Below are 26,436 nucleotides of genomic sequence, written 5' to 3'. Positions count from 1 at the left end.
TGCTCATTCAGAGTTCATTTTTGGATACTCCCTCTGATTGTGAAAGTGCCCAGTGGTTCCTCAGAACAAAAGAGGTTATGAGTGCCAGAGTGAGCCTTGAAAACATTCAGGGAAGAACATTGTTAACTCGCCCTCTCTTAGTTTCTAGGGAAGTTCCCCAGCTTTGATTGTTGAGCTCTAAGATGTTTCACATTACTCTTGTTATGTTCAAATTACATACCGTGGCAGTGAACTATTTAAGAATTTGACAGTAAGTGTTAGTGGATACCTGACCTCTAAGTAAGGTGAGAGCGTGATTAAAATCTCTTTCTTGAGAAAATGTGGTGAGCAGAGCTGATTATTTTCATCCAGAACTTGGGGCTTGTGCGTGAAGAATGTGAAGATGCCAGCTATGGAGTGGTCAAGCAGAAATACTTTTTTTCCATCAGTGATTATGTAGGACTGGAGGTTTTTAAATGTTTTTGTCAGCATTCATGACAAGTGACTGATCTGAGCTGGGCTGCTCTTACAGCAAAGATGGGAATACCAGGAACCCTGAGAGGGAAATGGAAGAGGCACAGGCAGGAGGAGGCAGTGTCACTTCTTAGCTGAATTAGACAAATTAGAGGGAAACAGTGGCAAGATCTGCAGCTCTCTGTGTGTTCATGGACTGAAAAGTAGTGCAGCACCTCTGCTTTCCAGGAGATAACTTTGTGTTATGTGTCAGCATGGAAGGCCTGGCACATCAGCCATCTACAAAAGTCCTTTCCAATACAAATCTGCATCAAAAATACTAAATTTCCTAGTAGACAAGTGTGCAGATGTTTGGCTCTGCTTGTGACATCCACCAAACAACAGATGACAGTGAACAGCCTTTAAACAGAACTGTTCAAAATTCTGTTTAGCTGAAGAAAATTCATGGCTGCTTTTCTCTTGAGCTTACACACATCCTGCTCATATTGCTGCAAGGCACCTGTGGTGGTAAAAGGAATCCAAAAAATTACAAATTTTGTAGGTATAATTAAAAAAAAAAAAAAGAAGAGAAAGATGGGTAGAAGGCCATTGTCATGGTCAGGAGGGGAGGGGAAGGAGGTTTAGTCCAAAAAGTGCCAAATGGAATTGCACAGAGTGCTGTGATAGGCAAGAGGGATGGCTGTGAGCACAGGACGTTGACCTTACAGTGTCAGTGTTGCAAGAACTGGAGCAGGGTTTGTGTGCTCGTGTAGCTGATAAGATTTCCATTAGTTATCACTATCAAGCATGGAAAGCAGTCAAGGATTTTGGGTGCAAAGCATTGTGCTTTCCTAAAAGACCTCCAGAAAAACCTTGTACTTTCATCCCAGGTTGCAAAGTCTCCAGAACTAGCAGTGCAGGAGAAAATAAAGTATGAAATAGTACATTTGAAAATTCTCAGAAATATAATTTCACCTTGACAGAAGCATAGGCTGATCCAGAGGAGCAAGAGCTGTTAGGTATTTTGAGTGGCTGTCTTTTGAAATGTCTGCACAAATAATTGTTCAGCCAGCTCCCTTCCCCCTTCAGCTCTGTCCCAAGTCCTGGAATCAGAGTAACTAGAACCAAATTCCTTGAGTGCATGAGAAACCAAATACAATGGGGACTGAACTTATAAATGTATTAATCTGGTGCAAGATCTGAAAGAAAAACTAGTGCTAAAGGAACTCTATGTGCTGCAAGAGCTCTTTTACCTCTTCTGTCAAGGCTCAGGCAAAAGAACCAACAAAAGCTTGATTTATTTTACTCCTCTTTCACCTTTCGGCGCAGTACAGCTGGATTTTTGTGCTATTTAAAGAACAATTCTGGCGCAGAAGGTTTTGAAACGTGTTCCCAAACAAAAGTCTGTGAACTTTCTCCATTTCCCTGCAGGGTGGCAGCAGCTCTGGTTGCACCATGGCCGAGCCCAAGTCTGTGTGTGTTTCTGTGGACGAGGTGGTCTCCAACGGCACCGACACCCAGGACATCCACCTCATCAATGGACACTTGAAGAAAGTGGACAATGCTCTGACAGAAGCTCACAGGTTCTCCTACCTGCCCCGCAGGCCAGCTGTGAACATTGAGTTCAAAGAACTGTCCTACTCCATCCAGGAAGGGCCGTGGTGGAGAAAGAAAGGTGAGGAAAACGAGGTTCCATCCACAGTTCATACAACTGCTCGTTTCTACCTCCCAATTCTTGAGGATCTGAAGTAAATATAGTGTTGCTGTGCTGCCAAATATCTGTCCTGTGATCCTGCCTTGTCTACAATTTATTGTTGAGGGTGGGTAGAGCACGCAGGAGTTTAAAATGGGGGTGGGGGAAGTGAGGAGGCTTTGTTATTTTACTCCTGCAATTGGCTGCTTTGTGAGATGGTTGTTTTTTCAGTACTCTTTCAGAACAGGGAGTATCTCAGAATTTCAGAAGGCATTAGAGACCAGGATAAAAACTGTTTTCCTTAAAGGCTCTGTTTGGAAAGAAATGCTGTGGGCTCTAGGTTTCTCTACAGCTTAGATGGGTCTCTCAAAGCTTGTAATTTCTGTGATGAAATCACTGGGACTGAATCCTGAGGTTCAGTCAAGGACCACGATGCTCTTTGGTTTGCTGATGCACACTGCAAAGAGTTCACTGCAAAATGATAAATATTGGGCACTTCTCAAAGAAGAGAAGTTTGGAGTAAGAAGAGATTATTCAGCTCTCTTCTCTATAGGTTCTTCGTTGATTCCAGTTCTAAAAGATGATTCTGTCCTTTCTCCTCTGCTTGGCATCAGTTCCTTTCATGCCTTCGTTTGCTTTGTGTAACCATGTGTTTCCTAGAGAGTTTTTGGGGTTTTTTTTGGTGTGTGTGGCTGCTCCTCTCTGAAAGGAAAACTAGGTCATGCAGTAAATTCCTGCCAGCAAAAAGAAGTGTGCCCAAGAGAAAACTATTGAAATCTCCAGGAGAATTTTGTGTACTAAATGCCACAATTGCCCTTCCTTGAGGAACTCTCTCCCAGCAGTGGAAATTGGCATGGTTGTGTGCTTCAGTTCTTTTTAGAGATAAGGCCCTGCCAGTGCAGCCCTCACCTGAGCCATGCTTGGTACCTGCACTGGCCCTGAAACTACAAATCCACTGGCTTGAAGGTCCCACTCGAAATTGTTTCACCAAGCACTTGGCTGCTGTCTGTGAATTGTATCATTATCACAACACCAAGGCTTCAATAGTCTAAAAATGTGTGGAATGAAAAGCTCTGGAGCTGTTGCCATGAAAGTGCTACTGTATGCGGACAGGCTGTGCATACAATTATTCATTTGTTGAAAGATCTGCAGATTTCATGCTTTAATGGGTTTTTCAACATCAAAACTGTGTGTAGACCCACTGGCCTTCTTTTAATTACTTGCTAAAATTGCATGGAGCCACATTGTCCATAGGAGAACAGTTTGGTTTGGCAGCAACTTTGGTACATTCAAAATTATTCTTTATCTTATCAGAATGAACACAAAACACTGAAGGTTTTTTTTGTCCTCCAAGAAATGGAGCTATGCCAAAATGTCTCATTTAAGATTTAAAAGCTTGGGATTTCTAACTGAATCTCTTTCTCACTGGCCAGGATTGATTGAGGGATTCTATACCCAAAACCCCTGTTCAGATTTTCTGACATGCCTGGGTGACTTGGCTTGAAGAAAACAATGTCCTGGCAAAACACCCTGCTGCTGGAAATGTGGAAGTTGTCTTGCTTAGACAGAAATCTGGGCCAGGTGACCTCCAAAGGTCTCTCCCTTCAGTGTTTCAGCGAGTTGCTGGTCAGATTGTAAAAACCTTCTAGAACCAAACTTTCCTCCCAGCCACGTTCCCTCCTCCAGGGACTGGCTCAATACATTGGTTTTAAGAGGAAAGATTTTCCATTAGAGAAATAGAAAACCAAATTGCCCAAATAGTCCCCAGTGAAGGTAGGAACCAAACACTTCAGATTCTCTCAATTGTTTTAGTGGTTCTGCAAGTAGAAGATTTTTTGTGTGTAATTTGGGATATATCTGTTCAAACCTGGTGGATTACATTTAAAACTATTCTGAATACCTTACACTGGTTCCTGTTCCAATGGGAAACTGGGACTTTATTGCCCTTCTCTTGGGCACTGCATTGTGCCTCCAAACACTGGTGGTTGCTGCAGTTCAGAACTCCTTGTGGATTCCCTGTGCTAAAAGGCTCTCTCATTGCTGTAATGTGAAATATTTGAATTCACTTTTTTTTATGAGAAGAGTAGCAGAAAAATGCTGGGAAAAAAAAAAGAAAGGAGATGTCTCTCAGTTCACATTGTTCTTGGGTGCTGGTTGTGGTAAGAAGAGATAAGGAATGCTGTTTCAAAAATGTCTTTTAATTAATGGTGTTTCTATTCTTAAATGGAGCTTGAAAAAGAAAATCTACTATTTCTACATCGTTTTCTATGACTGTAATGAATTAGTTAAAACCTTTCAAGGGTGTTGGATCACAAAGGCAGAAGTGCAGTTTCCTTGCAAAGACAATTTGTGCCAGCATGTTGGACAGGAATTCAGCTGAAGAGCAATTCCCTTCAGTAAAAATGGCATTGCAAAGTAATGTTAAGGTTAATCTCTAAATGAGCAGAAGGAGGAATAATTAGCAGTGCTGCCATTGTGTTCTGTGCTTAGCTTGATTGTTCAGACAATGCAACTCATGGTAAGTCATGTCTTTTAGTTTTCATTAAAAGCCCAAAGAAAGGTGAATTTGCATTGCTTGTCAACAACAAAGAAGCTAAAGAAGCCATAGTAGACTTCAAATTGGAATTTTTAATTTATTTTTGTCTCAGCCTTAAACTGCTTAATTAAACTATTAAATATAATTTTCTCTTTAAATATAGGGAGGGGCATTTTGATTCTGAGGTTTATATGATAAATGCTGCTCTCCTTCTGAGGTTTTATCAGACTCATGGCAGAGATTGGTGTGACTCTGGAGCTGGTTAATTCCTGCTGTAATTTCTCCTGTGGTCAGTGGGATTAACAGGGAAGGAATATGGCAAGCCAGTCCTTGATCAAAGCTGCTCCATCTGACCCATTCCATTCAGCAGGAGCTGTTGCCAACATGGGAATTTGGGAGAAGGTAAAGAGGTAAAATTTCAGAAGGTCTCAGCTGACTTTGGCATTTTCCCCATAAAACTTTCAGGGAATTAGTCAACAGGTAGAAACAATATTCCTTCAGGTTTGAAGGAAAGGGATTTTTGAGTGACTTGCGAGGTTAAGGATCTTCCAGAACTGAAAATGTGTCTCAGCCTTTGCATCCAGGCTACGTTCAAGCACGTCCTGGGGGTTTCCTGTGGGTCAGCGAGGTTCATGGTTTCAGAAAGCCCCAGGGCTCCTGGAGGAACTGCTGTGAGGTTGAGATGGACTGGCAAAAAGGGAACTTCAGCACATTTGGTAGAAATAATGGGCTGCTTAGTCAGGATACTTCTCCTTTCTTTTAGGATGAGGGACCCAGCTGGCTTGGAGGGGAAAAGAAAGAGCCCTGTGTTAGATCCAGCGTGGATCCTTAAATGTGAAAAGCGAGATCTGCAGAGCTTTGGAACAAAACATGGCCAAAGTTTCACTGTCTTGTCACAAAGCCATTTATCTAAGGGCTGAGGAAGAGATGGAAGTGGGTCTTGGTTTCTGAGCTGTATATTTAAACTGCACTTTGAAATATAAATGGGAACACAGAGATTGGTTTTACCAGTTCACAGAAAAATTACAGACAGGTAGGTTTTCATACTAGGACTCCTGAAAACTGCTTGCAAGAGGATTTGGTAGAAAAGTCAGTGCCTCGGGTTTCTGTCATTTTTGTTAAAAGCACCATGAAATAATCTGAATTGTGGTTTGGGGATGAATTATGTATAGCCCCCTATATACAAAGGGGGCATGAAAAGTACTTTGGAGCTTTCTGTCTGGGTCAAAGTCATTCAGCTTTACTTGGAAAAGATACATACATTCTATATAGCCACGAAAGGACATTTGTTCTATTTTTTCTAGGTGGGTTTGCTATAATATAGGATGGAGATGGAAATATTCTGCCCATATAATTGAGTGCATCCAGCAAGAAAATAGTAATAAATTTGCTTGTAAAACACCACAACAACTCAGGGATTGCTTTTCTTTTATTTCTTTTTTTTTTCCCCTCCCTCCCCTCTCACACTTCTCAGTATTCATGGTTAATTAGGCAACGTTTTAGTTGGAAATTTCTCCGTTGTTATTTTTAGGGCTGTAATGAGTCACTTGCGCTGCGTTGAGCTCTGCTGGGATTTGGTCTGGAGTAACCTCGGAGGGGCAGGCTCCAGCCGGGCACCGTGCAAACCGGGGATTTTCACTGCAGGAATCCATGCTCGGCACAAAACGCCCCATTTCTTGTTATTTTGGGTTTGTTCTGATGGCTCCAGCCCCGTGCAAGCAAAGCGGAGCGGTGCTGGTGCTGTCTTTGCTGCCCGGGTTGTTGTTGCGCAGCTTTGGGCGGCAGGAGGGGAATGGAGCACTCGGATGGCTCCGGGGTGTCCGGGGGGGAACACGGAGCCCTGGGCAGGTGTTTGGTATTCATGGAAGGCCAGGAGTGGCCGTCACAGCCCGAGATAGTGCCATCGGAACAGCGCGATCCCAGCGCCGCGTGTGGTGCTAATGCCGCTCTCTGCATAAGATGGAAACTTCACCTGTCAAACCATCAGCGGAGATTTAACCAGCCTGGGCTTTGCCGATTGGCTTCGGTGCTGTCTTAGGAATTAGCTCTGCAACACACGCTCGGACAGACCCCTTTCTTTTTATTTAGCTGTGCGCTTTATTTATTTAATTTTTTCGCAGCATCCTCTGTATGACTTCACTGCAAACATCCCCCACTCCCCTCTCCCATCCCCTCCGGAGATGCCCAAAGGGAACGCAGGGGAGGCGGGGGGCGGCAGGGGGGATTTGGCGGGGATGAAGCGCTAATCCGTGCTGGGGAGCGGGCACGGCCCGGCCGGGGCTGGCGCTGGGGCTGGGGCTGGGGCAGGTGCGGTGCCGGAGGTGCCGCAAGCCCGCCCGGGCGGCGCGGTTACTGCCGGGCAATGCACTGCAGTAACCCGGGCGCTGCCGCTGTTGCTAAGATGGGAAAGGAGGGAGGGAGGGATGCAGAACGGGAGCGAGCAAAAACCCACTTTCCGACAGAGATTTTTCTTTTTTTTCTTTCTTTGTTTTTTCTTTCTTTGTTTTCCTTTCTTTCTTTTTTCTTTCTTTTCTTTTTTTCCCTCTTTCTTTCTCCTTCTCCCTTTCTTTTCCTTTCTTTCTCTCTTTCTCTCTTTTTCTCTTTCTTTCCTCCTCCCTTCTTCTTTCTCTTTCTTTCTTTCTTTCTTTCTTTCTTTCTTTCTTTCTTTCTTTCTTTCTTTCTTTCTTTTCTTTCTTTCTTTTCTTTCTTTTCTTTCTTTCTTTTTCTTTCTTTTTCTTTCTTTCTTTCTCTCTCTTTCTTTCACTCTCTTTCTCTCTCTCTCTCCTCTCTCTCTCTCCTCTCTCTCTCTCTTTCCTCCTCCCTTTGTCTCTCCCTTTCTCTCTGTTTCCTTCCTTCTCCCTTTCTTTTCCTTTTTCCTCTTTCTTTCTCTTTCTTTCTCTCTTTCTCTCTTTCTCTTTCTTTCCTCCTTCCTTCCTTCCTTCCTTCCTTCCTTCCTTCCTTCCTTCCTTCCTTCCTTCCTTCCTTCCTTCCTCCCCTCCCTCCCTCCCTCCCTCCCCTCCCTCCCTCCCCTCCCCTCCTCCCCCCCCTCCCCTCCCCTCCCCTCCCCTCCCCTTCCCTCCCCTCCCTCCCCTTCCATCCTTCCCTCTCTTCTCTCCTTGAAATTTCCTTTCCTTCTTTGTTTTCCTTCTTTTTCCCCTCTCCTCTCTCTGCCAGATGGATTGTATTGTTCTCCACCATTTTTTGCCTGCTTTGTCTGACAGTTGTTTTCATCTCTTGTGCAAATTCAGATCCATATGTTAGGAAGAATAAACAAGTTAGGCCAGCTGAAACCAACTGCAATACTGGTAAAAGGCTGTTTTCAGGCAAATATTGTGTAGATTCCTTTTCAGTGGCTTGAAGTGTTGGCAAAATTAATTAAAATGAGGCATGATTTTTAGCAGAGGGTTTCTAAGCACATGTTTTAACCTTGATAAAATCTGTGTAGTTTTTCTTTTAACACTTAAGCTGTGTCAAGATGGTAAAAATACATTGAGTAGTTGCTGTTACTGGAGTAGTTCACAGTGTTTTATTAAGTGATAAATAACTCTTCCCAGTGTCCTCTTGCATGTGTTCTATAAAATAGAGGTTATTGGGAACAAATCTTGGTCAGCCCCTTTGCCTGAGCCTTCTGCTGTTTCCCAGCTGAGTGTGCCCTTACTTCAGCATTACTTGTTTTCCTTCCAGCAGAATCCATTGTTTTTGTGCGTTTGTTTTTGTTGAGGTTTGAGGGGTTTTTTTTGTTTGTTTGGAGGTTTTTTTGACCTGGAGCTTTTACAGAAATGTGCCTTGAGTTTGACTCAGTGCTTTTTGGTCACTGAGCCTTAAAGCAGAACACCTTCATTCTCTCTGCTGTATTGTTTGTTAAATCTAAACATCACCATGACCTCACTATTTTTCATTCTAGCTAATGTTTTGATAGAATAAACTTTATTAACTGCTGCTGTGAAACCATGTGGCTGAGGAAGGAGGTTTTAGAGAGTTACCAGTTAAATCATTCTGGAATTCCTGTGCCAGGAAGTGGTCACAGTGAGCTGTTGGGAGTCTGAGCTCTGGTCTGTGCTGTTTCCATCTCTCACAAAAAGTGTTGGGGACTGGCTGTAGCTCACCCTGACACCCTTCAGTACAACTTGCTGTATGCTGAGTGGGGTTTGATGAAATGATTTATCCTCTGCCCATAGGTGGCCATGCCCTGCTCGAGGTGTTGAGGAGGTACAGATGACAAGCAGCAGCATCTGGGTGTACTTTTGTCCCATTTCAAAGCAGACTTTGGTTTCTGTAGTCTGCAGATCCATCTGAAGGCTGAGGGAAGATCAAGGAAGAGGCATTTTGCAATTGGAAACCTCAGACATCACATGGTTCATCAGGGTTTTCCACAACCTCGCTGAAAGGAAAGAGAAATCACAAGAGCAGACAAAAGCAGAAGCTAACTTGAGTAAAAAGGCTGTTAAAGTTCATTTTTTGTTGTGCACTTTCTTTCATGCCATTTTGGAAAGTGCCTCTGGAAGTCTTTGGGATCTGAGCTTACCAGCCCTTTAGGGCAGATTTTTGTTCTATGGGGATTTAATATCTCAGAGTTCAGCTCTGTATCCTCTGAGAAATTATTATTATTATTATTATTTGCTTCTCACACTTCTCTGTAGCATTTTTCTTGTAGGTAAACTGTGGAGACAGTCAGAACATGACACTCGGAATGTGGCAGGCCTTTACTCAACCTAGCTGCTTTATAATTCACATCTGCACCCTCTGAGCTTTGGAGGCATAACTTTGTCTTCTATTAGAAAACAGTGTTTGGTGTTATTATTAAAATAACAAGTCAAGACAAGAAACAACATGCAAGGAGATCCCCAGCAAAATTTACATGATTGGCATGTGGGAATGAACTGATCTGGATTTATAATTAAAGCATTGCAAACTGAAAGGTGGGTGTTCATTCTCAAAATGAAAGTCCTTGAGACAAAACCTAAATCAGCCAGTGATGCTTTAACCCCAGAACCTCTGTGACTTGCATCTGGAGAGGTGCAGAAGGACATGTATCTTACATAAAGCTGAGTTTTTGTCAAAAATAAATTGGGAGTTTGGGTCAGTGGGCCCAGAGTCCCTTCCTTTGCTGCAGGCATCTGAGAGAACTGGCCACCTACCTTCTTGTGGGATTCATTTATTTAAGAGCTTTGATAAAATACCTTGTTGAAACGTGTCATCCATGTCAGATGACAAAATGCCCCCTTTTTTTAAGGTATTCCTTCTAAAGGAAATCACATGCAATGAATATTGCCAAATCTTGTATCAGAAACTTCTGCACAAGGCCTTTTATCTCTTATCAAAAGCCTTGGGACAGCAAGAGGCTGAGGTGTTGGTGGTTCAGGTTGCCTGCCCACTGTGCCAGCAATTTTTGGTTAACGCCACTGGTACAGAAGGACAATAAATCCACAAGCTCTTACTTACCATGTGGAAAATTTAGAAGTAGTTTACATTCAGAACTTTGGTCCCTAGGACTGGCAGAATCTTCCTTATCAAGCCCAGGACCAAGCTTAAACAGACGACTTCTTGATATCAAAGTCTATGAACAATCTTTAACAGACATCTTCTTCTTGATATCAAAGTCTATTAGGAAATGGAAAAACTGAGGGTTCCCAAATTGTCCAAATGCACACACTTTTTCACCAACTTCACCAGAGGAATACATAATACTATATATAGAAGAATTACTGCCCTTTTCAACCAATTCCTTAAGCTGTTCATCCCCAAGAATGATAGAGAAGGACAACAGCACAGACAGAAGAGGCCAAACAGTTCTGGTTGTTTTCAGCAACTCTCTGAAGCTCAGTAACTTCCTAAAGTAACTGCAAGGAGGCCTGCTGAAATATCCCATTAATGATTATTTTGAAAGCTGCTCCCTTGTGAATTCTGTGCTTTGGTGCAGATGTTTGAGTTTCATTTGGCCTGTGGATGCTTTGTCGCTTAGGAAAGAAGATTTCAGAGGGAATATTTGATCTGAATGTGAGGGATGGCATAAAATACAGCAGGACCAGTGCTGTGTGAGTGTCTCTGGAATGAGGACAGAGCAAAGACAGACAAAGTTCTGTCTGGGAAATGGGAATGGTGTGATGGAGGTGTGTGCTGCAATGTGGCTCGAGTCACCCTGCAGGTCCTCATGCACCTTCCTTCACTGCTGGGCTTCTGTTCCCATTCACAGCTCATTTGGGCTCTGCTGATTTGTGGGGGGAACAGATGCACTCTGCAGACTTAATTTTCTTCAGGAGGTACAGGGATAAATCCATCCAGATTCTTACCAGGCAGAGCTACATGGAATTACATAATAGCTGTAGAGATAACCGCTTGTTTGTTCGGGTTTTTTTTTTTGGTTGTGTATCTGTTCCAAATAAAAATAAATGGCAGAGACCTTGGCTTTACAAGCTAATTTACCATCTGCCTCTCATCTAGTATGTACAGCCTGCATCTTTTGTGTAAGAATCATATTTCTTCCAGCCTCACATGTTTAGAGTAATGACAAATGTTGTTTATAATTGCAGAGCATCTGCTACAAAAGAGAGGAGAAGACTGAATATGCAGTGGTCAGGTTCCTGGTAAATGAGAATGGACCTGTGCTCTGGCTCCTGCTGAGCTTTAGAGGGTAGGCTTTTATGCCTACATAAAACAGAAGACAGAAGAAAGAAGTTTCAAATGTAGCCATGCACCTGGTTAATATGAAATTTAAAGGAAAAAAACCACCATAAACTGAAGCTTTTAATACTCTTGTTAAGCAATAGAGCTAAATTCTGCCCTGTTGCATTTGTTTTGTGCTTTTGAAGCAGTCAAGTGGATGGGGCTGCACCAGCAGAGCCTGGCCAGTATAATTTTTTTTTTAGTCATGATGCAGTTATTACCTCAAGTGCTTTGAAAATTAAGCACTCTAATAACACCAGCATGGCAGGGCTGGAATGGGTAAATGAGCACCCAATTAAAAGAAAGGGGATTGGAGCTAAATATTTGCTATTAGAGGAAGAGCATTTTCTTTTTCTGGGTCAAAAAGCCACAAACTGCAGCCAGCTTATTGCATATGAATATCAAGGGCTGATGTCTAAAATGCTGTTTGAGGCTCATAAAGCTGAAGCCTGTCTGGGATGGAGTTCCATTTCCTTCTCCACTTGCAGAGGTGAAGCTCTGATGCTGCCACCAGAGAAATGTGAGCCAGAAAGGCAAGGACAGGGCAGGGGGGCACATCTGTGCACAGCTGGCAGTGAAAAGTTACTCTGGCAGTGAAAAGTTACTCCCATGGGTTTTAATTGTGACCCTGAGTCTTGCAGAATTTTTTGAAGAAAAATTTTCCCCAGAGGAACAAATTGACAGTAGATAAATACAGAGATGAATGATGGGAGAGTTTTTGGACAGCGAGTTGGGTCAGTCTGTTTTGTAAGCAGAACTGCTGAGTTCTTCTCAAGGAGTGTCCAATGAAAATGACAGTAATTAGGAAGTAATAAAAATGAGACTGTTAGGAGCAGCTGGAGCTGGTGGGGCTTTGAGACATGAGGGGATTCCTCCTGCCCTGGTGTGTGGCAGCCTTGGTTCTGCAATTGCAAGTGCAGCTGGTGGTGAGGCAGGGCACCCAGGCAGCTGGATGGAGCAGCAGGAGGACAGAGGCTTCTCCAACACCCTCCTAAACTCAGATCACACCTGGGCAAAGCTGAGCAGCTCCAGGGCCTCCCTGGCATTCCTCTTCTCTGGCTGGCTGTGCTTGCACACACAAACATGTCGCAGACATCTTTTCATTAAAATCCTTTTTTTAGGATTTTCCCTTCTGGGAAGCTGAGGCCCCAGAAAAAGAATGTAAACAATGGTTATCTGCTGCTGTGGAATGCAACAGGTGCATCTGTGATTGGTCTCATGTTGGATGTGTATAATTAATGGCCAGTCTAGGACCGAGCTCTCTCTGGGACAGAGTTGGAGAGAGCTCCTTTGTTATTCATTCTTTTCTATTCTCAGCTTAGCCAGCCTTCTGAGAACTTTCCTTCTATTCTTTTTAGTATAGTTATAATGTAGTATATATATCATAAAATAATAAATCAAGCCTTCTATCATGGAATCAACATTCTCGCCTCTCTCTTCACCTGCAAACACTTGTGACCACCGTCACACAAACACACACAGTAGATCTCTCCACCAGTGTGTTTTGGACATGCTGTCCATCCCATCAGTCCCTCAGAGTTTGGTCTCCTTCACTTGCTGGCACCTGGACCTCCAGCAACCCCTCAGATTTGCAACCTCTTGCTCCAGCAGCTGGTGTGGAAAAGCTTCTGCTGCTGACCACTGGGTCCATGGTGGTGTCTCCTGCTCATGAGCTCACAGAGGTGAGGGCATTCCTAGCATAGAGATTTATGCCCCTGATGAAGAGGAGGAATGATGAGGAGAACTCCATCATATCAGAAGGCTAATTAATTACTTTATTATACTATATTATTCTGTATGATATTACACTACATTACATTCCATCTAAACTGAATCTGCCAAGCACTCAGCTGCCCAGAATCTTGTGACTGTCAGCCCCACACACACCTGGATTCAATTGGTCAGTGAATCAAAACACTCACACCAAAATCCAATTATCAGTTCCCTTCAGGTAAACAATCTTCCATGATGTTCCACTTGTGAACAACACAGGAGCAGTAAATGGGATAAAAATTGTTTTTCCTTTCTCTGAGGTTCAGAGAATGTGAATCCCAGAAATATTCTTGGGAAGAATTGTGTCTTGCTTTTCTCTGTGGAGAGAAATGTGGTGACACATTCCCACAGAGAAATCTGGGAGCAGTGTTTGGCAGGAGTGCAGGCTGGGCTGCAGGGATGAGGAGCTCTGTCAGACAGGTGTAGCTGCCTCCTGACATGCCTCTGGCCCCTTTAATCCCCATTTTCATCTATTTTCTCAGGTCTCTTCCTCCTCAGCCCATGATCCATGCCTTTCCCTGCCTTTGGCAGGTCCCCTGAGTGTGCTGTGATGGATGTTTAATCCCTCTGTAATTCCCATGGCTGGTTTTACACCACCCCAAACTCCTGTTCCCCCTGCATGCCATGGTAAAGTTCAGCATTCCACTGAGACAATTTCCCTGGGAACACATCTTGGTGGGCTTTCTTCCAGGAACAGCTCCTGTCCTTTCCATTTTAGCATCTTCAGAGTGCCCAATTCAATGGGTTGAGTCCTCTGAGCCTCAGCTCAGTATCTGTGCTCACTCTGCCTGGCCTCTTATCACATAACTGAGCAAAGACCATTGTTAGACCTTCTTGTCTGATGTGATTTTTCTAAGCTTTGAATTTAAAAATAAATGAAATAATATGGCTGGCCAGTCGTTTGTTTGAGCCCATGGAAAGTTTCCCTGTGGTGTAAATCATCACTGAAGTGGAACTCACATTGGGCACATTTTAACCAGTTTCAGGAAAGTTGTCAGGGACTGCAAATAGGAGATGGAGCTGCTGCACTTGTGATTAGAATAAATCAGCTCCTGCTGTCTTACAGGCTGAGTTATGACAATATGTGTGAGCTGCTCTATCACAAACACTCAGAGGAGCTTGACAGACAGCCCTGAAGGAGGATTTGATACTTGATTTCTTGCCTGGGAGAATGTTTACATCATTCTCCTACTACATGCAGGAGAAATGCATTTAACCTGAAGGAGAAATGCATAACCTGAAGGAGAAGTGCATAACCTGAAGGAGAAATGTGTTAAACCTGAAGGAGAAATGCATAACCTGAAGGAGAAATGCATTAAACCTGAAGGAGAAATGCATAGCCTGAAGGAGAAATGGATAACCTGAAGGAGAAATGCATTAAACCTGAAGGAGAAATGCATAACCTGAAGTATTCACCAGTCCCTGACCCCGGGATCACTGTCAGACTTGGTGTCCGTGGAGGATGATTGTGCCTTGTGCAGTGCTCTGACATCTGAGGACACCAAAAGAAAGATGAAATTTCTGAATATACATGATAACACTTAACAGATTTACTCTTTAGTCTCCTATTAGAAATATGGGCATCAGTCTCCTGAATCCCATGCATCCTTTTTGCATTATAAAATCAAGCAAACAAATGAAAATAAAGCAGGCCTTCCCATATAGGGCATGGCTGTGACATTTCAGCGCTCATCTTTTGATTCTTATTGACAGGCAGTAAAAATAAGCTCCTGCAGCAAAGTGAATTGGGACAAAGGGGGGCACACGTTTTACAGTAAATAAAAATAACTTCAAAGCCAACCTACAATTCTTCTTGGGTGCTCAAACTGTGCTGCTCTAAAAGTTCAGGCCCAAAGGAATGTTGGAATCACTGCAATGACACATTGGGCAGTGTTTAGCCAAGGAACAGGTATCAGCATTCTGCCAGGGCTGTTGTCTTATGCTAGAACATTTTGGACCAAATTAACAGAAATTAATAAAGTTTGATAAGGGAAGGGTATGGCCTGATACCCAGAAGGAACTTTTTCACTTATTTGTATGTTTCACTCCTAAAACTACATTCCAAAGATTACAGAAGCCAATGAAATTAATTTTAAATGTCAGTGTTGAATGTCACCAACATTCAGGGCATGTTTATACAGTGGTAGAATGTGTCAGTAGAAACCATCCCATGAAGATGTGTCTGAAAGCATCAGAGCACTAAAAGTAATATATCTCAAATATATTGTATGTGCATTGTCCTTCTAGATATAAATATGTTCAATATATGTACATTTAATTTACCTAAAGATACCTGTAAATATGAGTGAGTATATATATACACACAGGCCACATATATATCTATATATCTATATATCTATATAGATATATATCTACATATCTTTATCTAGATATAGATATCTATATCTATATCTATATTTATCTATATATATCTATATATATCTATATATAGATATTTGAGTATATATATAGGTTATATATAGATATTTATAGGTTTTCTGTTCTCATATTTAAATATATGCATGCACATACACTCAGGTAGATTTATTTATGTACTAAAACTGGCTGCGTATCCCTGCAACAAACACTTTGAAGATAACATTTTAATCGAGGTGTATATTCCTCCTCCTCCTTTGTAGTGACAAGATGATGTAATTATGGAAAAGCAGCAGCAACCTGATTGTTTTCTTTTTTTTTTAATGAAAAGCAAGAGAGTAGCAGTTCCTTAGAAGTGGTTCAGGTCTGTTGCTACTGGATTAACAGCATAACAGGCTAAAATAGCAGGAAAAATGAATGTAAAATGGAAGCTGTTTTATCTGAGTGGTGAAAGGAATGGCATGAAGAAATGGCAGCATTTTGCAGATGCTTTTCAACAGGGACTTATTACATTACATAAGTTGAGTAATTTTCTGCTCCCAGTCATTTCCCTGGTAATCAGATTGTTGGTGCTTTGTTCTTGTTTCCTTTAGGAGTTGTAGGAATTGGTTGGAGCTCTCATGTGTAGCAGTGGTGGGTCCAATTCAGACCTGTCTGGGTTATTTTGCCTCCTTATAGCTGCAAACAACATCATTGTCTGAATTTCCCCATTAGCTGAGCATCTCTGGAGCTTGCTTTCCTGCTGGGTGTAAAGGAGAGGATGTTTATGTGCCAGATAAATGGCTGCTACTTCTGTTTGTCTCAACAGTGGTTTGCTGGTGAAAACTGGGGGGAGTTGTGTATCTTGGATTTCAGAAGGAAAATAGTGAGGTTTTAAGTGGAATAATGTGTTTTGATTTGCAAGAGCCACCAAGAGAGTGGTGCAGAGAACAGGGAAATGGTGGAGATGTTCTTCTGGCTGGTTTTTCTGGGGACTAGAAACATTCCTTAACTGCACCAGGAGGGCCAATAACAGCGCTGCAGATGCACAGCTGGGAGCTATAGGATCTTGACAGGAAGAGCTCTGTGCACGTGGTGGGTGTCCACATTCCCCCGTGGCTGCTTCTGCCTTCCCTGAGCACCTCTGGTGGGAGAAATGGGCTGGGGAGGGAATTGTCTGGTTGTGGTCAGCCTGGGGAGGATCCACTGTGTTGCTCTGGCACATCTCAGAGCTGTGAGCAGAGTGCTCCGTGGTCACTTCATCCCTGCACTGAGCAGGGTGGGATGGGGATGACAAGGGTGAGCAGGGTGGGATGGGCATGACCAGAGTGAGCAGAAAATTACTCAACTTATGTTGTGTGGGATGGGGATGACCAGAGTGAGCAGAGTGGGATGGGGATGACAAGGGTGAGCAGAGTGGGATGGGGATGATGACAAGGGTGAGCAGGGTGGGATGGGGGTGACCAGAGTGAGCAGAGTGGGATAGGAGTGACAAGGGTGAGCAGGGTGGGATGGGGATGATGGCAAGGGTGAGCAGAGTGGGATGGGGATGACAAGAGCTGTAAAGGCATTTTTGCGGGCCGCGCTGGCACTCCCACACCTGGGGTTGGTGTGAGTTGCCCATTCAGAATTTGGTCCCACCTGTCCCTGCTCCAGCTCCCTCACCCACAGCAGGAGCCATTCTGTGCAAGTGCTGACCCTAAACCCACAGAGGTGGCTCCAAATGCTCCCAGGGTGTTTACAGCTGTACACAAGGAAAGGAGATTGGGGATATAGTCAAGATTAACCTCTCCTTTTGTATTGCAGTATCATTATCTAATGAGATCAGGAGCAAAGCCCAGCGGCTTAGTCAGTATTAGAGCGTAGGCACCCATTTCAGGAGGGAGCCTTTGAGAAGAGCAATCCTGAGCCATCCTCCTACACCATTTTCTTTGCAGCTCTGCAAGATGGAAAAAGTGGCAGCTGTGAACCTCCCCAAAGGCAGTAGCATGTTCTCCTCATGTGCATTGCCTGCGGACACTCCTGCCCCCTGCACCATCAGGGGTGATGTCCCAGGTGACCCCAGCCTCTGCTGGCCCTGCTCTGCTGGGACAGAAACAGAGCAGCTCTGCTGGAATTCATGGGGACAGGGTCTGTTTCCACCAGACCAGGGCACGTTTTTGGGGTTTATTTACTTTGGGACTCATGCCCTGTTCTCTGACCTTGCTTCTGCATCAGTTCTGAAGGTATTTTCTGATTTAAGCTCAGCAAACACCCCTCCACCAGAGCATGCCTTGTGCAGTTTCCCCAAGCATTATTTTAACATAACAGATGATGGGATTTTTGTGGGCAAAGCCAAATTTTAATTTTTATTCTGTTTTGAATAAACCACTCTCTGTAACCTTTGCCTTACTGACATATGAGTGTGGTGTTTGTGAGGTCCCCAGGACGAGGTGAGAGATGAGAATCTGACTCCATGTTCTCAGAAAGCTGATATTATATTATATTATATTATATTATATTATATTATATTATATCACATCACATCACATCACATCACATCACATTACATTATATTATATTATATATATATAGCAATATATTATATTGCTATACTAAAACTATACTAAAGAAAGAGAAAGGATACAGACAGAAGGTTTTACAAGAATGAATAATAAAAACTCCTGACTCCTCAGAGTCCAACACAGCTGATGGTGATTGATCATTAATTAAAAACAATTCACATGGAACCAATCAAACATTCACCTGTTGGTAAACAATGTCCAAGCCACATTCCAAAGCAGCAATCAGATAATTATTGTTTTCATTCCTTTCTGAGGCTGCTCAGCTTCCCAGGAGAAAATCCTGGGCAAAGAGGATTTTTTAGAAGATATCATGGTGGCATATGAGGGACTGAAGGGCAGTGCTGTGGGAAGTGCAGCAAACCCTTCAGCTGTATAAGGATAATTTATCATCAACAAATAAATGGAGAGTGTGGGAGACAGACAGGGATTGAGTAGGGAAGATCCTGTTGCTGCTCCAAGATCTTGAGCTTAATATTTGATGTCAGTAGACTAAGAATGTGGGACCAGGGCATGTGGGGGCTGCTGTGCTAGCATTAATACCAGCTGTAAATGCACAGGAACTGTTGCAGATATCACAAGTACAGAGGTAGAAGCTCATCTGCTGGGGACAGCATGTTTTATAGCAGAGTTTAAAAGCAGAGTGTTGGGTTCCACTCAGGTCTTCACTGGAAGAGGAGCAGTGACTCAGTTTTAACACATACACACACAGGGATTTAAAAACATGGCAATATTTTGCAAATGTTGTGATCTGGTAGCAGAGCAATGTTCTGTACTCGTGCCATTACCCAGATTGCTGCAGCCCCTGTCAGGATAAGGTAATCTCACCTGTTGGCACAAGGACAAAAGAAGACACAGGTGGTGCATTCATCACCTGCCCACAGTGATCAAAAGCATTTAGCCAGCACTGAAATGGAAACCAGCAATATTAGAGGTGCTTATTTTTCCATTTGCACGCAGGCTACAGCTGCTATTGCTGTGCTTTGTTCTGTCACATACACTTAGGAAAAAATTCCTTCAAAACCCTGAACTTGGGCATTGCCCATATGGCGCTGAACATGCTGCCCTGAGAATTGTCTGTGGCCTGGCAGACCACAATTGCTTTACCACTGGGTGTAATTCATGTGACAATGAGATTTGTAATTATTTTAGGGTATTGTTTATTTTTAAGGTATTTTTAAGAAACATGGATTTCATGAGCTGTTGTATCTATAGGCAGTAGAGCAAATTTTTCCTCAGGTGTCTCACAGCAGTGAGAAACAGAGAACACATTCCTGGAATCACAGAATGGTTTGGGTTGGAAAGGAGATGAGAAATCATCTTGTTCCAATCCCCGGCCATGGCAGGGACACCTCCCACTGTCCCAGGCTGCTCCCAGCCCCAGTGTCCAACCTGGTTTTGGATATTCCAGGGTTCCAGGGGCAGCCACAGCTGCTCTGGGCACCCTGTGCCAGGGCCTGCCCACCCTCACAGGGATGAATTTATTTTTAATATATAATCTAAATCTACTCTATCTTAATTTGAAGCCAATTTCCCCCTTGTCCTGTCGCTCCATCCCTTTTAAATAGACCCTCTCCATCTTTCTTGTTGGCTCCCTTCAGGCACTGGAAGGACACAATCAGGTGGCCAAAAGCTTCTCCTTTCCAGGCTGAATAAACCCAGTTCTCCAGACCTTTTCTCACAGCAGAGGTGCCACTCCTTTGAATCCATTGAGGTTCCTGCTGTGTAAGAGCACATGGAATAAATTATACAGCAACCTGGGCTCCTTTTATTGGCCAAAGATTTCATTGATGGTCAGCAGACTGTGAGGTACGATGAATTTCATGCCAAAGATGCCAGACAAATGAACCTCCACATTTCCTAGGGGAAATAGCTGTGGAGGGGTGGCCCTGCCCTGTGGCTGAGCATCCTCTCAGCCCCTCCATGCCCCCAGAACAGGAGAGAGCAAAAGCTGAAAATTATGAGGATCAGGGCAGTTTAATGAGTGAAGCCAAGCTGCCTGTGTCCCCTCCCAGCTTCTGGCACACCCCAGGCCACTCTAGGAAAAGAAAGCCTTGAGATGGTGCAAGCCTTGCTCAACAATAGTCAAAATTCAGTGTGTGACCAATTCTGCTCCAGATCTGCCCCTTGGGGGCTGAATTTCTGCAGGAAATTCACTCTGTCCCAGCCAAACCCAGAAGAACAGCTCACTTTTAGTGTTTACATCGCAGGTCTTTGCAGCTGGTTAAAATAAACCCCACATTTGATATTCTGAGTTCCTGATTGATCAGTGTTACTACATGGAAGGTTTCCATCTTCCACTCTTTTGAGTGGTGCAATATTGCCTTTTCTTTAGGCTGTCATGAGTCCCTGCTTTTGATCCCTGAGCCTGTGGCAGCTCCTGAGCCAGCACAGCTCTGTGCCACTGTATTGATTTTAGTGGTGCTGTGGTGTTTGGCAGGGGCTGAGTGAGGAGAGTGCCTGTGATTTTTGGGATCAAAGCATGGTTTGAGGTGACATGGATATTCTTCTGGCTGTGTGTCTTTATTATTTCATTTAAAATGACAGCATTTGTGGGGAAAACTGTGTAAACACCCTGGAATCTTTATCTCCTCTTTATTTCCTGTGTGTGCTGATGTGTTAATAGGTAGCAGCAATAAACAACTTACAGAAGGAGTAAAGTATATACATACAAAGTTATAATAAGGGAATAAAGGAACCTCAAGTGAAAAGTTGAATTTTCTGGCAATGCATCCAAACACTTTTCTGAAGTGTCCTTGTCAGTTTAGTTGGTGGTCAGGAAGAAATGGAAACGTGTTGCCTTGACTTTGGGAGAGAAGATGTGCACTGGAATATGGTTTACAGAGACATCTAATTAGAAGGGTTTGAGAAGACCAGCACTTTTAAAGTGTGTCTCTCTTACTAATGATACACATGAGTCTTCAGGGCATTAAAACAGCTCATTTCTTTTGATGGACTTCCAGTTTGTGGAGGAAGCAGCTGTTTTTACTACCAAATTTCTCCTGTCTAATTAGACCAGTTGAGTCAGCCAGCCTAAATCAGCCCATAGCTTACCCTTTGCTTCTTCACTGAAGAGCTGAATAACCTAATTGTAAAGAAGGACAGAAAATGTCAAAAGAAGTTACAGTTGTTACTGGGAAATGAACCAGTGCAGAGTGAAAAATACAAGGGGAAAAAAGGCTGTTAACACAGAGGGCCTCCTGATGAGCCTGTAATGAAAATCCCTCTGGAAATTCTCAGTATCCTCTCTTTGTTGGGAAATGACAGTGCAGCAGAGTAGAAACTTGTTGTTTGTTCCTCTGGCTACGTTTTCATGAAGGAGATTTGTTAGGTGGAGGATTTTTATGGTCAGGAAGAGGGAAAGCCCAGCTGAGTGGTGACCAGGGCAGTTGAAACTCTGTGAGACCCAAGCTGAAGTTCTTGATCCAGCTCAAGGACCTGGGCTTGGATCTTCCTCACCTCAGTGAGTTCCATTGGCCTCTGGAGTGACTTCTTGCTGGTCAAGAACATAACCAAATGCCAAGAATAATATGCCAAGAATAATATGCCAAGATATATATGCAATAATATGCCAAGAACATAACTGAGCAAAAAAAATCCACCTCCAAAACTCAGAGTTGAGTTTTCTCTCTGCCTCAGAATAAGGTGGAAAACCTGTAGTGGAAGTCATGCTTTTGTGATGAGTTACTGCTTCCCACCTTGTTTCAATAATAATTCTGTAGATAATTCCAAAAATACATGATTCCCAAAATGATGAATGACTCTGATGCCTTATTTTAGTATGTGGACTGGTATGAACTCGCTTCAGTATATGGACTCGCTTCAGTGTATGGACTCACTTCAGGACTCACTTCCTTACCAAACCAGGACACTCCTGAAAATGTGAATCAAAGTTCATCCTTTTTTTAAAAAAAACCTCAAATAATTTTAATGTGTACATTTGATTTTTTTTTTGGTCTATGAAATCAAAATTAATCAAATGGATGGTATTTGTACTCCAATTAAAGTGCATATATAATTTCTTTTTTTTTCTGTTTTGTGTGTCAAGAGTTTTTCTCTTAAAAACTCTTGATTTTTCCATGGGACATATTATTGATGAAACATTTAATTGCTTTTAATATGTGGTTAGCAGCAAGACTCCTGCTTTGCTCATGCTACTCTATAAGCTCCAACTAATCCATAACATAAAATGTAGGTCAGCTGGAGCTTTTAAAAACAGATGGAAATTCAGAAGTTTATAATATTGCAATGGATGTATGTCCCTGTGAGGCTGCCAACTTCTCCAAATGCAGAAAAAAAGCAGAAACCAGAGTGCTGAAAGGTGTTCGTTCTACCTCATTTCCACTCCAGAACCAGCAATACCCCATGCAGTGGCTTTTGTTTGTAATATATTCAGCACTGACATGCTGCAGGAGATGATAATTAATTCTGAGGTGTTTAAAGGTTATTATATGTGTATATATTATATTATATTATATTATATTATATTATATTATATTATATTACATTATATTATATTATATTATATTATATTATATTATATTTATTATATATTATATGTGGTTTTTTGGTTTTGTTTTTTTTTTTTTGACAGCAGAAAGTATTTTAATTTGGGCGAATTCATTAGTGTAAATATTCTAGAAGAGAGAGGTAAAACCACAGTTGTTCTAAGCAAAATGTGAGAAGTGGACCTAATCCAGGTTAATTTCTGCACACACTTCAGGTTTTCCTTTGTTTTTATATTCAGCATTATAGGTTGTGTCTTTTACGAGATTAGGGTGGAAATAAAATAAATTACCCTGTGTTTTTGTCCCATCAAAGTCTGGAGTGTTTGGAGGAGAAGTGCTGAGAAGCTCTGGGTGTATTTCTGGAATTACAGCCTCCCAGGCCAGGTGCTGCAGCTGTCCCCATGGCAGGGAGCAGGGATGCTCTGCTGCCATCAGGCTGCTCTCCCAAACACGGCTCCTGCTCCCTCTGACAGAGATTTTCCAGGCTTGGAGGCCCTTCAGGAGCTCCTGTCCATGTCTCTGCTCCTGGGTGTGTGAAAAACACCAATCACTTGGTTTTAAAATTTTTAAAAGGTTCATAGTAATAAAATGGTTATAAAAACAGTAATATAATTAGAGTAATAATAATTTGGACCATTAAGATTTAGGACAGTATGAGACAATAAAAAACAAAGAGTTACGGACAGTCCACGTACCTCTTTCTGGGCAAAATAAGGCAGAAAAAGGACACACGTTAACAGAGGATTAACCCTTAAAAACAACAGCCTGTTGCATATTCATACACCTCATACATGGTGCATAAATTCCGTTCAAGCACAGGATTCTGTCTGGTCAGTGTCAGCTTCTTCGTCTGAATCCTGATGGTGTCTTCAGGGCTGAGTGAGGCAGGAAGAAGTTCATTTCTTCTGATAATGAAGCAATAAATTCTCTTTCTCTGAAAGATTCAGGTGTCCTGTGGCTGCTGTCTCAGTGCGAGTCCTTTCTTGAAAAAAAGTATCCTACATAGCATAGTTTCTATTTTAACATTATGTTATAACCTAAAACTATATTTAACACACTACTTAAGAAAATTAATACAGCATAACTTTCTAACACAACACATATAATATTTATTTGAATATTTGCAAAAAGCCAGTCATAAAACACACATTTTTCACAGTAGGGTTAAAGACTCGGTGCATGAGCTTAAAATTTACTTTTTAAACCAGCTCTGATGTTTGCCCTGGGTCTGTTTCAGAGGGTCCTGCTGGTCCTGTGTGCTCCTCACCTTCTTGTGGGAGAGGATGGGGCAGGAGCAGTGGGAGTGTGAGGGGATGGAAATGCATTTGCATTTTGCAGAATTGGTTTGGGAGGGTGGCAGAGGCCGGGCAGGGATGTGCAGGAGGTGTTCAGGGGCTCAGATCACCTGTAATTCAGAAAAGGTTCCTGTCATCACTAGTGCAGCTGAGCTAGAATGATGTGAAAAAATGGAATTTGCTTGGAGTCAGATGTAACATTTTGAATTTCCAGAGCTGACTAATGATCTGTGATTTTTTTCTTGATATCAGACTCTCTGGCAGCTTTTAAATTGCAGTGACTAGGGATGAAAACATTTTTCACAATCCAAGAAATGACTCTCCTCATGTCTGAAGGCTGGGGACAAAGCATTGTCTTGTGAGTGTGTGAACCATGGCAGAAGTCTGTTTTAGACAAAACCCTGTTTCTAATAGTCTGAGAAAATGTTTTTTTTTTTCCCCTCTGTAGTTTACAGGAGACATCTCATCACCTTCCAGTTTGGCCTAGAGTGTGTGATGCAGATCACAAAAGGCTTTCCCTTGTGCACCAAACTCTTTGGACCAGATATTGCCATGAGGATGAGTGAGGAGGAAAGAGATGCTGAATACCTTCAGATGCTTCTGCTGTAATCCTAGAAAGCCCTGGAGGTTTTATTAAATTAAAGTATGATTTCATGCAGGAGCTATCTATCCCTGAATGAGTCATCCATAGTGTTTTAGTGTCCATACCTTGATACTTTGGGTTTTCTGTATTTTGTGCATCTATTTCTTTTTCTCAATTTTTTTACCCTTTGAACTTAATCCTTAAATTTTAGTGCCTATATATTGGTATTTAAGATGTTATAATAACAGAGAATTTTGTCAAAACATTAACCACAGTGGACTGAATGATCAGTAATGAAATTTGGGCTGTACTAATGGGCTGGCAAGAAAAAGTAGACAGGAAAAATGCCATTTATTTACCTTGATACGAAACCCCAGCATTTCAAAAACTGACTCAATTTTGCCCCTGCTGAATAGTAAGCAGCTGAAATAGTGGTCCAAAACTGAGTTTGTCTCTTCAGGGCAGTAAGATTTTAAGGGTAAGGGTTAATCTTTAACCCTTACACAGTTGGAGAGGAGGAAAGAGTCAAAGAGTCAAAGTTTTACTTTTGCTTTTTCCCCTTCCCTCCTTCTTCCTTTATTTTTTTTTTCCAAAAAGAAGGGGCTGCTGTGAAGGATTCTGGTTTTATTTGTTTGTAAGCCTGTGAATAACACTGTTTGTACCTTGATGTATGAAGGTGCTGCAATTATGAGAAATTGCTTTCTGCCTGATTGTCACACACAAACAGCTTTCATCTCACGGTGCATCAGGCTCGTGACTCCAGTTTGTCATCCCAGGGAATGTGTCAGCCTTTCATTTCTAACTGGCTTGGCTTTGCTTTTGTCAGGAAAGACCTTTCCTGTGTGCTCAAGTAATAGAAACAAAGGCAATTAAACAAAAAAAGGCAGCAAAAAGCAATTATCAGACAAAGATTAGGCTGTGGGTATTGCTTGGAAAAGACAATTCTACAGATTCAGAGGAAAGATGAAGCTCTGCGTCATTCATACTTTGTTTTTTTCCTCCTTTCATATTTCCTAAGGGTTGAAGATAAATTAGGGTAGCTATTTTCTGTGCAGGCAAAGTACAAGCCATGCCCCAGATCTCCAAAATGCTTCAACATGTAAATAACTGCTTCTGGAGCCATCAGGTCCTGCTGCAAGTAGAGATTTATTTGCATTCATGTTGGAGGGTTACTCTCGTTCATTGACCTATTTAATTGTCATTCTCTATCCCTGGCTGCAGGCATATGGGCTCCATGTGCCTGTGCAGGGGAGAGGAGCAGCTTTAACTCTCTCAGGCAGAAACATTCCACAGGAAAAAACCCAGGAACTGAATCTTAACGTGGATGTAGCATGGTGATAATAAAAATAATAACAATAATAAAAATAATAGCAGTATATGAATAAGAATAAAAGAATAAGAATGAGATCGAGAATAAGAATAAGAAAATAAGAATAAGAATAAGAATAAGAATAAGAATAAGAATAAACCCAAGAACTGAATCTTACCATGGATGTAGCATGGTAATAATAAAAGTAATAACAATACTAGCAATAAGAAAAATAATAGTAATATATGAATAAGAATAAAAGAATAAGAATAAGAATAAGAATGACAGTAAGAACAAGAACGAGAATAAGAATAAGAAAATAAGGATGAGAATAAGAGTAAGAATAAGAATAAGAATAGGAATAAGAATAAGAATAATCCCAAGAACTGAATCTTACCATGGATGTAGCATGGTAATAATAAAAATAATAACAATAATAGCAATAAGAAAAATAATAGTAATATATGAATAAGAATAAGAATGAGAGTAAGAATGAGAATAAGAATAAGAATGAGAATGAGAATAAGAATAAGAATAAGAATAAGAATAAGAATAAGAATAAGACCCCTGGACTCACATGTAATGGTAATTATTCTATAAACCTCACTAGAAGGCTGCAGAATCAAATAAAAAGGAGGCAAAAAAGGTGAATGCAAGGAAACATAGGTTGCCTAGATGTTTCTGCTCTGGTGGTAACCATAAAACCCATGGAATTAAAGGAGTTTGGC

The 26,436-nt window shown here is 42.0% G+C and overlaps 1 protein-coding gene across 2 annotated transcripts in view; it reads left to right on the top strand.

Moving 5' to 3' along the window:
- Positions 1–26,436, top strand: part of ABCG1 (ATP binding cassette subfamily G member 1) — a 57,835-nt gene that overhangs the window by 1,301 nt on the left and 30,098 nt on the right. For both annotated transcript variants that reach the window (XM_054290038.1, XM_054290039.1), the window contains exon 2: positions 1,864–2,107. In XM_054290038.1, coding sequence (XP_054146013.1) covers positions 1,864–2,107 — 244 coding nt within the window. The remainder of the gene's footprint in view (positions 1–1,863; positions 2,108–26,436) is intronic.

This window comes from Melozone crissalis, unplaced genomic scaffold, assembly GCF_028551555.1.
Source record: "Melozone crissalis strain CALT ecotype California unplaced genomic scaffold, PUWL_Pcris_2 ptg000075l_1, whole genome shotgun sequence".
Lineage (NCBI taxonomy): Eukaryota > Metazoa > Chordata > Aves > Passeriformes > Passerellidae > Melozone > Melozone crissalis.
Note: the sequence above shows the minus strand (reverse complement) of the source record. Positions and strands in the feature narration are given on the sequence as shown.